Genomic DNA, 16854 nt, shown 5'->3' on the forward strand with positions numbered 1-16854 from the left:
ACAAACATGACATTAAATCGTTATCACTGATGTATTGTTTAGGGCCAGTTGAAGGACGCCTCCAGGTGCGGGAATTTTTCGCTGCATTGAAGACCTGTTGGTGACCTTCTGCTGTTGTATGTTTTTCTATGGTCGGGTTGTTGTCTCTTTGACACATTCCCCATTTCCATTCTCAATTTTATTATACGAACAAGAACAAACAGCTCTACGTTGCTTTGACATTTATCAATTTTCAGGAAACATTGCGAAAAATGATCTTCAATATTTCGAAAACATGTAACCCGAATAATTCAGTCCCTCCCCTTAATCGATCTCTCCTACTTGCGAGGTTAATGTAGTAAGCGGAATATAACGACTGAATTATTGGGGTTAGAAAACATGTGAAATAAAATTGCTAACACGGTGGACCGTCGAGTGTCAACAAACGTAGTAGACTTGTTCACTGAAAAGACGAGGATAATGGTTTCATCTGACATTTGTTATGCATTCCCAGTTTTGATCATGATATTTAAAAAGACGTACTTTTTTTCAATCTATGTAACTAGAAAATTCCAAATTGAAATATCTCTTCATCTGGACCGACTTGGCATCTACTACGTTTGGACGGGTCCATTTCATTAGTAAGGTGATCGATAAATATTACGGAGTTTGACAGAAAAGGAAAACGAACTTATTGTTATGTGTTTTCAACAAGGGTTTCGTTCCGCTAAATTATTTGCGCAAACAAAGTTTGTCTATTTTTAGATTACAGGTAATCATTTGACACTACGCATTAACCTGTGTAGTGATTTTGATTTTACGATAAATGTATGAATGAACGATAATTTTATGAATGAACAAGAGCACCTGACCTCTTAAAGAAACACAAATTAAACATATAAAACCGTATTTAATAGGAGATAATTCAGTTAAATTTTCAATACTAAATCAACAACTGAAATGAATCCATATTTTGTTGAAACATCGTACGAACGGCGGAAAACGGAATCGCAGTTATAAAAATTTACTTTTTTTCACTCGGACTTCTATGTTATTTGATAGTCAACGGTTGACCCTTTAAATACAAAAATACATCTACAAGAACATATTCTGAAACTTCTTAAATCCACTAACTTTTTTTTAAAGTTTCAAGCTATGTATTGCATTAGAAAACATACATAGGTGTTAAAGAATGACAGACCAGGAGCCTGTTTAACAAAATACTATAGATGGCTTGATATGGGCGGAGTCTCTGATCTGGGTCACAAAGATGGCCATACGCGATAGCATAAAAGCAATTGCTTTAAAAACAATTGCTTTAAAAACAAGCTCCTGTCCAAGTTTGGTAGAAATCCAGTATAGTTTAAGAAAGATATTAAAATTTCAAAAACATATTAAAATTTCAAAAACTTTAACCACAGAGTGAATATTTGTGGACGACGCTGACAACAGAATGTAGGATTGTTATGTCTCGCTTTTTCAACAAAAGTTGAAGGCTGGACAAAAACATATAAACATTTAAAACAATTGCATGGTGCATTGACACTGACCCCCAGAGAGCAGTTGGGATGGTTGATGCAGGAATAAGTGTTGCTGATGTCGCAGCTTGATTTTAAATGCATAGGTTAACAGTTTGAAGGCTAATAAACAGATATCAACAAACTGGAACTGCATAGAATAGGCCAAGATCTAGGAGACCTAAAAAACTAATGCTAAAAAAGTAGAGCTACATTCGCCTTACGTCAACACGTAACAAATTTGTTTCGACCACACGAGTAGTGTATCTATAGACTAAGGGCACATACTGAAGTGCATCTTTCAGCTCAGACCATGAGAAATTGCCGTCACAGACTAGGGATACATACACGAAAACCACATAAAGATGTAGCTAACACCCAACCACCAACATCAAAGGCTAGTCTGGACAAAAAATAAATCACAAAAATACTGAATTCCAAGGAAAATTCATAAAGGAAAGTCCTTTATTAATCAAATGGCAAATAAAAAGCTCAAACACATCATACAAATGGATAACATAGTTCTTACTTGGTGAAGGCATTTTCCAATGTAGAAAATGGTGGATTACCCTGATTTTTTATAGCTTGCTAAACCTCTCTTGTATAACCATCTCATCTTTTACACTGGTTAAACAGGCTTGACAATAAAATGCTTCATTCAACAGCTAGATACAACCACAGAGGTCAAAACCTGAACAGTTGGGGTAAGTTTTGACACAATTTTCATTCTTGATACTGTATGAATTTGGATTCTGGTCAATTTTTGACATAACATAGAGGGTGGTAAAGGGGGTGCTTGCACAGAAAACCAGATGCTCTGCAGGGCGCAGCTTTATATGACCGCAGAGGTCGAACCCTGAACAGTTGGGGCAAGTATGGACACAACATTTAAGCTTGATACAGCTCTGAATTAGGATTGTGATTAAATAGTTGACACAACATAGCAGTGTTCCAGCTGGCCGTTTTCAGAGGGCGCGGCGCCCGCCCTTTTCCGAGTGGCGCCCTGTGCCCTTTTTACAGTTTCCAGGGCGCCCTGCCTTTTTTGAAGATCGATTGCATATTAATTTGCGTATTGATATGATACGCTAATTACTAAATTTTACCTGGGGAAAAGATTATGACTTTGTTTACCACCCCAAGCTAATCAATGGTTACAACTGGTGTCCTAATCTGTTGTTATAGGTAATCCGTTTATCGGATGGGTCATTAATGATCATCAACATTAATTCGTTCAAATAGAATCGGTCAGTCGGCAATTATCTTTGAAGAAATGTGCATACAACAACTTGGGCACAATTTGCGATGTTTACCGTAGTTTCATGGAAGAAACGTAATGACAGAAAGTTGGAAAACCATTAATGATTATAAACTCGTTGAAGACATTGTTTTACTTGTTTTCTGAAAAATAAACAGAAAATTCAGACGTATTTGTCATTGACTGCCTTCATTTTTGATACGAAAATAACAAAATCCGCCGCCATATTGTGATCATATTTACATCATATTTACGTTCTGTTTATAATCCTCCAAAGAAGGAGCACACCCGAATAAAGAAAGATAACTCAATCTGATTTTTTTCCTAGCATTGAGTAACCCATTTACATATTCTAAAATGTGTCTCCATACTTCTTGCTTAAGAATATATATGTTTAGGTATTTATTTTGAGTTATGGGATAAGTTAAAGAGGGTCTTAGTAGCAGTGTTGGTAGGGTGCCTTGGTCATCTTTCCTGTATTCTTTATTTTTGATACTATTTTTCACTGTTGCTTTATATCCTAAAATTGTGAATTTACTGAGCACAGCTGTTTTGTGCTGTATTGCCATCAAGCACAGCAGGGGTAGAAAGGTGAAACTGGTAAAATGTGGTAGACCATAGAAACAGTATGAAACAGATCTCCTTTCAAAACATACTGCATATAAAGTTCAACTGTGCCAAGCAATGATAAAAAAACTTGTGTGACAAGCTGCTTGACAAGTTTTTCAGCCTTAAAAGTAGAAAGATAGAGTTCTACATGGGCTATATATGTTCTTGTATAACCTGTGATTCAACGAATAAACACAAATGTTTGATTAACATCTTTTATTAAAATATGCCCTTTTCATATTATCATATCGCGCGTTAAATGCCCTTTTTCAGGATTGGCACCCTGCCCTTTTGAAAACCTAGCTGGAACACTGCATAGGTTTCTGACACAGAATGAATGTGGTCTAAAAACTTAAACTTAAAAACTTAAAATTTTTAAATTGGACATTCATATTTTACCTATTATGGTCCAATATCCAACATCTAAATACATGGTTAGATTCAGCATATTATAGAACCCCAAGAATTCAATTTTTGATGAAATCAAATAATGTTCAATTCCTAAACTGTTGGGACCAAACTCCCAAAATCAATCCCAACCTTCCTTTGTGGTCATAAACCTTGTGTTAAAATTTCATAGATTTCTGTTTACTTATACTAAAGTTATTGTGCAAAAACCAAGAAAAATGCTTATTTGGGACCTTTTTTTGGCTCCTAATTCCTAAACTGTTGGGACTAATATTCCCAAAATCAATCCCAACCTTCCTTTTGTGGTCATAAACCTTACGTTAAAATTTCATAGATTTCTGTTTACTTATACTAAAGTTATTGTGCGAAAACCAAGAAAAATGCTAATTTGGGCCCTTGTTGGCCCCTAATTCCTAAACTGTTGGGACCAAAACTCCCAAAATCAATCCCAATTTTCCTTTTATGGTCATAAACTTGTGTTTAAATTTCATAGATTTCTATTAACTTATACTAAAGTTATAGTGCGAAAACCAAATGTCTTTGGAAGACGACGACGTCATACCAATATACGACCAAAAAATTTTCAATTTTTGCGGTCGTATAAAAACGTGAAATAAGACATAATTTCATGTTAAAAGTGAAATAATTTCTGACATGAATGTTGCACGAAGAATAAATACTTTGATTGAACCCTGTGTGACTGTGTCACTGTCTTCTTGTATGTATTAAATCTCTGTTTTACTTGATATTCCCGATTTAGTATATATGACCGGACCGGATTGCATGTCAATAAGTGGGGGAACTAGCTGACATTCTGCGACCCAGTTCCTATCATATTATTTTGTAGGGGAACTAACTCTGTATAATGATGGTAGAGCATAGGTATCTCATTGTCTGGTTTTCTTCATATAACGCACAAGAAGTCAATAAAACACTAAGTTCAATGATGGTATATTAATTATTCTCGTATAGATAAAGCATTCATATTTACAACACAAGAAATATATGTATACGAATATGCAACTAAGTCACCATGATGTGACAAAACCCTAAGTTATCCAATCTCTAAAATTACATAAAGTTCATATATCCAAGTCACTTTCTAAAAACGCATCTCCATCTGCCATAATTTCAATAATCATTTTATGTATATCATATTAACTTGACCAATCAAAATACATAACTCCTGAAAAGGGGAGGGTAATTATTTTAATCCTTAGTATTCAACTTATGGTCCCTTAGATACATTTTTATCAATTCAAATATATAGTTAAAGTATAAAATTATGTAACTAAACTATAGCACTTCTATTGTATTTTATCTTAAATAGGAAATAGCTAATTACAGTCTTATTGTAATATTTTGAAGGTGCTAATAGCTTTACCTCAAGTTTAACTTAATCCCTAATCCAGAATTAAGAAAGACAGTCTAATTATGTTTTCTTTGAAACGTGAATTATTTGCATTAAGCCTTTACTTAGTTTTGACATGTTGACATTCTAATACTTTGATTTATCCTTAAAGAAATAAAGAAAATATAGATTTATTTATACAAATATTATAACGCTTGACCGTTGTCCGAACTTTTAAGATGCTCTTTATAACTTTACTAGACATATATATAATTTGGTAACTGCTGCAGTCTCATTGTCCAGACAAGTTCAATAGTTTATAAAAGTGCTTATTTGACATATTTGAAGAATCCTACGCTTGAAAATGTATAGAACATTTAAACAATAATTTTATGTAAAATAGTTTACAAAGTAGAACCCGCATACATTAACTAATAAACCATATGAAATAAAATAAACTACATTTTTCTATTACAATACAAAACTATTCAAAAATATTGCTAAGGAAAAATACCTCATTTTTCCTTGGTGATATACTTTCCCTTCTTCCACAAAAGATTTTTTTTTTCTTATAGAAAGAAGAAATAACAATAAAAAAAAAAAATCTTTTCATACATGTGCATAATATATATACTACATGGTAACACACATTATTTAAATTAACATTATTTCATTAAAGCAAATTATTCTACAATAATTGAAATATCCTCATTGAAAGTAAACACATCCTGAATTATGTACATGAATATCATTATTAACGTCATTGAACAAAAAATGTATTGTCATTCGAACACAGTCTTTTGGTTTTGCTTCTATTGATATTAATCTTTTGGTTTTGCTTCAATTGATATGAATCCTTTGACATAAATCTCATTATTAACGAAATGAATAGTTATTTTAACACAGTCTTATGATTTGAATCTTTTGATATGAATCTTTTGATACAAATCTTTTGATAATAGTCTATTGGTCTGAAATATTCTGGAACACATCTGTTCTGTTGCACGAACACGACAAATCTTCTGGACACAAAACAAACCTTCCTCTCAGAAGAGAGTGGTACCCGAAGGATGTTTTATCGGCATAAACCAGTTGCCTGGTTTGAAGTCTCAATCCACATGAAACTTCTAAATCCCATTTCTGCATGGCGATTCATACCTTATATATGGTTTTCCTGACCTTCGAAGTTTCAATCCGCATGAAACTGAAGAAATTTACATATGACAGATGTAAACTGTGAATTCCATATCCACATGGAGATTCACCTGATCCACTGATGTTTTACATCAACGAATGTAAAACTTTGAAATCAATATCCACATGGAAGTTTCAAAAAAAGACACACAATGAAATGTTACATATTCCGAAATGTAACATGAAATCCATAACCTAATGGATTTTTCCTTTATATAATATTTGACAAGCATGAGGAACCGACACTAGAATGAGGCTGAATATATCTCTTTTTCCCACGAGCAAAGCACAGAACTTGATTGCTTAACTGCAATTTACTTTGAAAATGTCTTGTATTCTGGTTCTTTTCTGTACTAGAATCCTCTGAAATAGTCTAATTTGATAATCATAAATGTTATTGAAACTTCTTCCATACTACTGAGTATAATGAGACACAGCTTACTAAAATCACCTTGTGACAATTTATTTTGGCCTTAATACATGAAATATTAATATCCTATAATCTTGAAAAACTATTTATTCTTAGCCCTTTGAAAAGCGATGAGCAGAGTTTATATTTAATAGAGAAACGTTTAGTATCTACATGTACATAGCATTAATATTATTCTTTAGTTGATCTTTGAATTTATTAAAAACTATAAAGTACAAACCCTTGGGATTAACTAACACATTACTTAAGAAATATAGGGTAAAAATAAATTTTCGGACTTTTATAACTGACTGATTAGATATATATATATTAATACTTCAAAAACCAAAAATAACAATGATGTATCATAATCTTAAGAAATCAATGAAAATGAATTTCCCGAATTTGATAATAATTCAGCATGGAGTCGTCACTTCCATACTAAACTGCCTGTAAGAAGTAAGGTTTGGTTGACGAGACCAACCCTTACTCTACAGTTTAAAAATGTTTCTAAATATTTGTCATCACATTTAACAATCATTGTTATTTTTAATTTATGTCTTATTACTTTATTTTAGTGTTGAATGATAAGAACAACAAAAATTACATTACTATTGGAAAAAAAATTGTATTCCATGGTCTTTGTCTAGGACAAGAGCATGAACAATGCTGAAATAAGTATATAGATCCTTAAAAACTTATACGAGCATGTCTTTTTAAGAACAAAAGCTCGATTAAAGCAGAACCTATAACATACCCAGTTTTGGTAAGGAACTAGTACAGACTTGGATCATTGCCATTAACCCTTGCATAATGTTCAATAAGTTTTAATCTGAACCTGTTAATGCCATGACCAGATGAATATTGAGTGGGTATTGCTCTTCGTGTTGTAGGTGTAAAATGGTGCATAAATTTCATTGTTTCAATATCAAACTGGGATACTGGCAGAAAATCATTTGGTTGTACTGGATTTTGAGAGTTTCCACACATATTTTCTTCTTGTTTTAGGACTTTTAAGAACTGCCTAAACACATCAGGTCTTAAATCCTCACTCATAAATAGAGTACTTCTTGGACCTTGACAGACATTACCATTTGAAAACTTTACTAAATATCTGGACTGTTTTTGATCTTTGTCTAATAGAACGCTTACAATTTTTTGATTAGGTACTTGACTGAATTGTTGACTATTTCCCTGGTTTTGAAATGAATTTGGTTTTGTTTTGGGAAATGCCTTATAAGTTTGAATGACTTGAACTGACGGACTTTTAGTTGACTCAAAAAACTTGTGTTTTCCTGGACGTTTCCGCTTTCGTCCTTTTGCATTGTATTGTCTATGGTAATCCTGTTTTAAATTTTCTGGAATACGTGAACCATCTTGCCAACTAGTTCCTGGCTTACCAGTCAATTTTACTTTGTATATAGGTTTACCCTGATAAAGACTATATTCAACAAGTTTTTCAATTTCATTGGACTGAAATGCGGTATGCTGAGGGTTTTGTAATCTGTTTTGATTTTGTGATGCCCCTTGGTTTGCCTTTTGTGAATTTTTGACCTGTGAATTATGTTTGTCTGGAATACTTGTATCATTTTGAACTGAACTTTGAGTCTGAACTTCATTTTGTGTCTGATTATTGTCTTCATTTTGCATGTTTTGTGAATCAATAAGGTCATCATTACGCTCAACATTTGTGGCTTCGTCATCATCTTGCTCCTCTGCATCAAGTAGAATGTCTTCATATTCAGGCAGCAGATAATTTGGACGGTCTAGGGGATTGTGGTAGTCCTTCAGTCTCTTAGCATGTACTAATGCCTTAACCTCTTTTTGTGTTTCAGTATTTTTAATCTTAAAGGTATTATTTGGCCCTTTGTACAGAATTCGGTAAGGACCTGTCCATCTTTGAACTAATTTGTGATTCTTGCCCTTTGGTGTTCTGCTACAATATAGCCATACTTTTGCCCCAGCAACGAAAGTTGGTTGAACTGCTTTTTTGTCGTGTTGAAAGGTATATTTGTCTTGTTTTTCTTTCTGGTTTTTGGCAGCAACTTCACGGTAGAGTTTTAATCTGTTTGCCAATTCATTTACATGTTGTTTAGTTTCCCTTGGCATTGTTTGTTTTGGTATTAAAGACACATCAATAGGCAGCCTCATTGGTTGTCCAAACAGTATTTCAAATGGTGAGAATTGAGTTGACTGTGTTGCAGGTGTGGACCTGTAAGCCATCATGATTGGAGGGATAAAATCTGGCCAATCTGTCTGTTCTTTGTTACAATATGAACGAAGGGATTGAATGATATAAGAATTCATTCTTTCACAGGCTGCATTGGTTTGCGGATGATAGCTACTTGTATAGTGTCTAGTAACATCACATAACTCGCAAAGAGCTTGAACAAGCTTGGACATGAAATTGGCACCTCTGTCAGATATGATACAACGTGGACTTCCCCAGCGGCAAATTATCTCATTGAATAATACTTTAGCAACCACTTTCGCTTCCATTGATTTCAAGGGAAATGCCTCACACCATTTCGAGTAACTGTCAACCACTAGTAGCAAGTATCTGTGTTTGTCAGGTGTTGTTGATAGTTCTAAAAAATCCATATGCATTCTTTCAAACACATTTTCAATTGGCAAAGGAGTAAGGGGTACTGGTCTCTGATGTTTAGAGTTCTTTGATTTCTGGCACTGTTCACATGTTCTTACGTACTTGTCTATGTCGGAATACATATTTGGCCAATAGTATTTTAAACGTAAGGATGCATGGTTTCTCTCAACACCTGGATGAGCTGCCATTTTACTATCATGGTAACATAACATCACATCACGTCGTAGGACAGCTGGAACACAAAGTTGTTTTAGGAAATTGTGGCCTGGAGGAAGTTTTCTTGAATTTTCGGAAACCATATGGTACAAAATGCCTTCAATAATTTCATAATGGTACGCCTTTGCAACAAGAGATCTTGCCTTTTGAACCTCATCTGGAACGAGTCCTTTTAGTTTATAATCAAAAATTGGTTTGAAGTCTGGACAGTTTCTTTGTAGCTGGTACAAGGTTTGACGTGTTGGTAACATCTCATCAGGATCTTTAGGTTGGTCCTCTTCAATAGCTAGAACTTCAGGAATCCGGATGCTGTTTTCCCAGCCAAACTCAAAGGTGACTGCTATATGTTCTTTCCTTTCAGCATGAAGTGAACCAATCTCTGGAAGGTCATCATCAGATTGGTATTCTTTGTCTTGGCTATCTATGGGATAATCTCTTCGTGACAATGCATCAGCATTTTGGTTCTGGGTGCCTGGCCTATGAACAATGTTGAAAGTGTACTGCTGTAAAAACAATGACCACCTCCCAAGTCGTCCAGTAGCGTCCTTTGAGTTATTTAGCCATCGCACGGTTATACTATCAGTGTAAACTGTAAACTGATTGTTTACTATATACGGTTTGAAAGTTTTTATAGCTTCAATTAGAGCTAACCCTTCTTTGTGATTGATATGCCAACGTTTTTCCTGATCTCTTAAACCTCTACCTCCATATGCAATAACTTTTTCTAGTCCTTCATGATGTTTTTGACCTAATACATAACCAATTGCTGAATCTGACGCATCTATTGACAGGAAAAACTCTTTTTCAAAGTCAGGAAATGCAAGGATTGGTGCAGATGTCAGTTTTTGTTTTAATGTATTGAATGCATCATCTTGTTTTGTTGTCCAATCAAATTTTACATCTTTCTTTAATAGTGTTGTAAGAGAGGAACAAATTTTACTGTAGTTTTGAATAAATTTTCTGTAATAGTTGCACATACCAAGAAAGCTACGTAATTGTTTGACTGATTTTGGAATGGGATATTCAGAAACTGCAACTGTTTTAGATTTGTCAACGTGTATGCCATGTTCAGAGATAATGTGTCCTAAATATTTTACTTGTTTTGCCGCAAAATGACATTTTGAGGGTTGTAAAGTTAACTTTGCTTGTTTTAATTTTTGAAATACCAGATTCAAATGTTCAAGATGTTCATCAAAGTTTTTGGAAAACACTAATATGTCATCTATGTATATAAGTGCAACCTTCCAATTTAGTTCTTGTAAGACTTTAGTCATTAACATTTGAAATGTTGCAGGTGCATTTGTTAAACCAAAACACAATCTTTTAAATTGGTATTGACCTTGTGGTGTCATGAATGCTGTTTTGTGTTTTGACTGTTCATCAAGTGGCACCTGATGAAATCCACTAGCAAGATCAAGCGAACTGAAAATTTTAGCTCTTGAATAGCCAACTGTATCAACAACCTCTTCTATTTTAGGAATTGAGAAAGAAACTTTTTTAGTGACCTCATTCAATTTTCGAAAGTCTAAAACGAATCTGTATGTATTGTTTGGTTTTTTCACTAAGATTACACTGCTATGGTAAGGAGACATTGATTCTTCAATGATGTCATTTTCTTTGAGATTTTTGATTTGTGTCTCCATAATTTCTTGCATTTTTGGTGAATATTGAAACCGTTTAGACCTTACTGGTGATTCATTTGTCGTTTCAATATTGTGATAATGCAAGTCTGTTTTGCCTAATTCAGACGCATCTTTAGCGAAAACATTCCTATTTGATCCTATTAACTTTAGAAGTTTTTGGTGTTGTTCTTTAGTAATGTTATCGGAATCAATTGTAACATTAAGATTTAATGCCTCTTTAATTGGGTCTTGAAATTGAACATCTGATTTTGATTTGTTATCTAAGGCACAGATTGGTTTTGTGGGTGATTTCCAAACTTTTGAAATTGGTGAATTTGCCTTTATAACAATGTCTTCATTTGTTGGATTTAGCACTCTGTAGTAAACTTTTGCATTTTTAACTACACTGAGACAATTTGAACCTAATATTTGTCTGTTTATCAAATTATCGTGTGGCTCTAACAGCACTGTTGTATTTGTTGGGAATTTATTGATAGAAAGTTGTATATCATTCTCTGTATATGCTTTCAAAGTCAGCGTTTTGTTTGTGTTTGCTATGAAATATCTCTCTAAATTCTTTCCAGACTCCAAGGCAGCAATAGTAAAATCATTATGAAATGAAACACAACCATTTGAAAAATCAATATTTGCCTTATGAGTAGTCAAAAAATCTTGACCAAGGATTAAGTGAAATCCAACATCTCTTAAAATATAAAAAGAAAAGGGCATAACTAATCCATTGACATCTATGTCCAAATCAATTTTCCCTTGAACATTATGTACAGTATTGCATACTCCACGAATTTCATGTAAATCTGTAGTAGTTATGACTGGTAATTCTTTCTTATAAAATGCTCTTCTAAGCAATTGCTCATTAATAACAGAAATTGTAGCACCAGAGTCTACAAGAGCATTAATATAAATATTACCTAATTTAACCCTTATTTTATTACTATTTACAATGGCTGTTTCTACATTAGCCATGAAGTTGTTCTTGAACTCAAAAGACTTTGCCATTTTAATAATATAATATTAGACTTCAGGAGGGATGAAAAATATAAGCCTTATCACTTATCAGACCTAATTATATGCTCAATAAATTAAAATTATTATTATATATAAAAGTGTCACAGGTGATTTAATAGTAGGCTGTACTCACCCTCTGCAGTTACCAAGGAATAAGTAAATAGCTAAATTCCTATACGGTTTTCTGTCCTGGAGGTCTTCTATATTATGGCACTAGTCCTTAAAGTTCAGCAAGCATCTTCTTCACGAGAAACGAAGCCGGGTCCTCGAACCACTCTATGACCGGACCGGATTGCATGTCAATAAGTGGGGGAACTAGCTGACATTCTGCGACCCAGTTCCTATCATATTATTTTGTAGGGGAACTAACTCTGTATAATGATGGTAGAGCATAGGTATCTCATTGTCTGGTTTTCTTCATATAACGCACAAGAAGTCAATAAAACACTAAGTTCAATGATGGTATATTAATTATTCTCGTATAGATAAAGCATTCATATTTACAACACAAGAAATATATGTATACGAATATGCAACTAAGTCACCATGATGTGACAAAACCCTAAGTTATCCAATCTCTAAAATTACATAAAGTTCATATATCCAAGTCACTTTCTAAAAACGCATCTCCATCTGCCATAATTTCAATAATCATTTTATGTATATCATATTAACTTGACCAATCAAAATACATAACTCCTGAAAAGGGGAGGGTAATTATTTTAATCCTTAGTATTCAACTTATGGTCCCTTAGATACATTTTTATCAATTCAAATATATAGTTAAAGTATAAAATTATGTAACTAAACTATAGCACTTCTATTGTATTTTATCTTAAATAGGAAATAGCTAATTACAGTCTTATTGTAATATTTTGAAGGTGCTAATAGCTTTACCTCAAGTTTAACTTAATCCCTAATCCAGAATTAAGAAAGACAGTCTAATTATGTTTTCTTTGAAACGTGAATTATTTGCATTAAGCCTTTACTTAGTTTTGACATGTTGACATTCTAATACTTTGATTTATCCTTAAAGAAATAAAGAAAATATAGATTTATTTATACAAATATTATAACGCTTGACCGTTGTCCGAACTTTTAAGATGCTCTTTATAACTTTACTAGACATATATATAATTTGGTAACTGCTGCAGTCTCATTGTCCAGACAAGTTCAATAGTTTATAAAAGTGCTTATTTGACATATTTGAAGAATCCTACGCTTGAAAATGTATAGAACATTTAAACAATAATTTTATGTAAAATAGTTTACAAAGTAGAACCCGCATACATTAACTAATAAACCATATGAAATAAAATAAACTACATTTTTCTATTACAATACAAAACTATTCAAAAATATTGCTAAGGAAAAATACCTCATTTTTCCTTGGTGATATATACACATTTATGATATAATTGGTTTACGGGTTTTAAAAAAGTATTTCTTGACAATCCCTGCTAAGTGTTTGAATTTTATTTGAAAAATACCGAGCACGCAAAATAAGCATTCGAAAATCAAGATGCATGTAAAATTAAATAAGCAGAACTCGTTGAACGAGGCACCTGTCTTGCACGACTGAATGTCAAATAAAAAAGTGAAAATACGTTGACCACGAAATAAAAAACAGTGATCACATGGCACAAAATAACCCTTTACCACCCTCAACAAAATTAAGATGATCAAACATCTCAAAAATTAATTGCGCATTAATGCGCAATTGAAGATTTCTTCTTGAAACTTTTAAATATAATTCATAAGAAAAAAAATATGACAAATCCCGGCTTTCCCTTTGTGATATGGAACCTTGTGGTACAATGTCAGATAGATCCATACACTCACACACAAGTTATTTTCCAGAATCTACAAAAATGCTTGTTTTTCAATCCTTTCTTGGTCCCTAATTCCTAAACTGTTGGTATCATAACCCCCATAATCAATCCCAACATTCCCTTTGTGATACTGAACCTTATTAAAATATTTCTTAGAGATCCATTCACTGAAACAATGTAATTGTCTAGAAACCAAATATGTCTTCGGACGACGTAATTGTCTAGAAACCAAATGTGTCTTTTCAGACGACGACACGGATGACGACTTTATAGCATTATAAGAACGCAAAAAATCTTTTGCGGTTTAAAAATATATAACAGTCATTATTAAAGAAAATATGCAGACAACCAAATAATTCATTTATGTGATTGTATATAGGTATATTTCATGAAAGAAACAAGTGTTTTCTTTGCTTCATGATTAAACTGGAAGATGACTTGATAAGTTTGGGTCCAACTTATCAATGATGGTTCATTCATATTGATGTCAAAGTTTTTAAGGCCAGGACAAAATATTTGAAGTCCCAAATCCACAATTTTCAGTTTTATTACAAGGTAAGTAGAATGATACAGACAGTGGGACCACCAATAATATGTGTACTCATAGCATGCAGGCAGAGAAGATAGTTGAAATAAAGCTGACCAGCCAGTGACATTGTGCAATATATAATCCACAAAAATCATCCAATCAGGGACCTGACTACAATGTTTGATGGTCGAGAGATACATGTGTTGTTTCAATAATTTTACTTTAAGAATACTTCAAAGGCGTCAATGGACCTTTGATGTGGGAAATATAGAGGAAAGGTTTGACAGATCATGGAGATATTAAGAAAATATTAAATACAAGAATATAATAAAATTAAAACTTACTATTTCTGGGGGTGGTTTAATCCTTGGTACAAATGATCCTTGAAGTCGAGCTTCTATCTGGTGTTTAGATATATAAAAACTGTAATCAGAAAATATATCTTATTTTAAAAACATTCACAGTAATTTTTTTTAATTACTCATAAAAAATGATGCCTATTATGCTAAATTTGATAAACAGCAGCAACATGAGCAAGATACGCCTGTTACTTTTTCAATAAATTTAAATTGATAAAAAAAATAAAGGAAGGTTTCTTTTTTAGATATAAACCAGTCACCAAAGTTTCATGAAAACTGCTCAAAGCACATTTAGGATATTGTCCGAGAACTGGAAAATCTTTTCTTTAATGATAATAAACACCTGTATATAATTACCTGTGATTCATCCAGTGTGGTATATTATAATCGTCTCCAACTTCTAAATCTGACTTCTGACTTTTACTGTGAAACTAAAAGAAAAATAATGTGGTTATATCTATAACAAATAATGTTTTTATCATATCACTTATATATCTTCTTGTTAATATTAGCTCTTTTTTTTTATTAGACAATTCTTTTAATACATGTCACTTGAGCTCAAAAGAAACATTTTCAATCAAGAATATACAGTATCCTGTACCAAAATAAGGATATCTAGTCTGACTGTGATACTAGTACAAATGGACCAATGGTTTAACTTTGTGACCTTCAGGTTTTAAGTTTAAGATTCCATGGTTGTTTGCATTATCTAGTAACTAGACAATCACATTCTTTTTCCTTTTCAAAGATCTGCAAAATAATCCTGTTCTTTTCCTGTGACATGATCAAGCATTGTCATCTTATTTGTTTGGATGTCACAACACCAAGTTCTGAGGTAGGTTGAACTTATATTAAGTGAACTGTACATTGATTATATTAAACAGCCATTTGGTGGATGCCTCAAAGAAACTAAGAATAAGAGAATGTTTAAGGGGGCTCATGGGTATAAATCATTTTTTTTTTCTAATATAGGATTTCGCTATATTTTTTTTATAAATGAACTTTATCATATACTTAAATGAAAAATGAAATAAAAAAATGGGGTCACCGTTCATTTAAGCTCACAATCTGCCTCTGGAAACAGCATACACTTTTGTTAATGTCGTTTTTTTCTGTTGAACTAATAGGTGAAATAGAGGTAATATTGAAATAAAAAAATAACCTAATTACAGAAATCGCTTAAATTTTACAATTATTTAGTTTATGTACAGCTTATTTGAAAACAATAATAAACTAGAGGCTCTAAAGAGCCTGTGTCGCTCACCTTGGTCTTGTGCATATTAAACAATGGACACGGATAAATTCATGACATAATTGTGTTTTGGTGATAGTGATGTGTTTGTAGATCTTACTTTACTGAACATTCTTGTTGCTACAATTATCTCTATCTATAATGAACTTGGCCCAGTAATTACAGTGGAAAATATTTTCTAAACATTTTCAAAAATTTATGAAAAATGTTAAAAATTAACTATAAAGGGCAATAACTCCTTAAGGGGCCAATTGACTATTTTGGTCATGTAAAACTTATTTGTAGATCTTATTAAGATTTTATTTTGCTGAATGTTATTGTTGTATACAGTTTATCTCTATCTATAATAATATTCAAGATAATAACAAAAAACGGCAAAATTTCCTTAAAATTACCAATTCAGGACAGTAACCTAACAACGGGTTGTCAGATCCATGTGAAAACATCAGGGCAGATAGATCTTGACCTGATAAACAATTAAACCCTGTCAGATTTTCTCTTAATGCTTCGGTTTTTGAGTTATAAGCCAAAAACTGCATTTTACCCCTATGTTCTATTATTAGCCGTGGCAGCCATTTTGGTTGATTGGCCAGGTCACGCCACACATTTTTTAAACAAGTTACCCCAATGATGATTGTGGCCAAGTTTAGTTTAATTTGGCACAGTAGTTTCAGAGAAGAAGATTTTTGTA

General features: G+C 32.8%; 1 protein-coding gene across 12 annotated transcripts in view; it reads right to left on the reverse strand.

Moving 5' to 3' along the window:
• The window catches only part of LOC139528661 (GATOR complex protein Iml1-like), a 103508-nt gene that overhangs the window by 62656 nt on the left and 23998 nt on the right, over positions 1-16854 (reverse strand). For all 12 annotated transcript variants that reach the window (XM_071324768.1, XM_071324767.1, XM_071324766.1 and 9 more), the window contains 2 exons: positions 15269-15342; positions 14897-14975 (listed from right to left, as the gene is read on the reverse strand). In XM_071324768.1, the coding sequence (XP_071180869.1) occupies positions 14897-14975; positions 15269-15342 (153 nt within the window). The remainder of the gene's footprint in view (positions 1-14896; positions 14976-15268; positions 15343-16854) is intronic.

Source organism: Mytilus edulis, chromosome 6 (assembly GCF_963676685.1).
Source record: "Mytilus edulis chromosome 6, xbMytEdul2.2, whole genome shotgun sequence".
Lineage (NCBI taxonomy): Eukaryota > Metazoa > Mollusca > Bivalvia > Mytilida > Mytilidae > Mytilus > Mytilus edulis.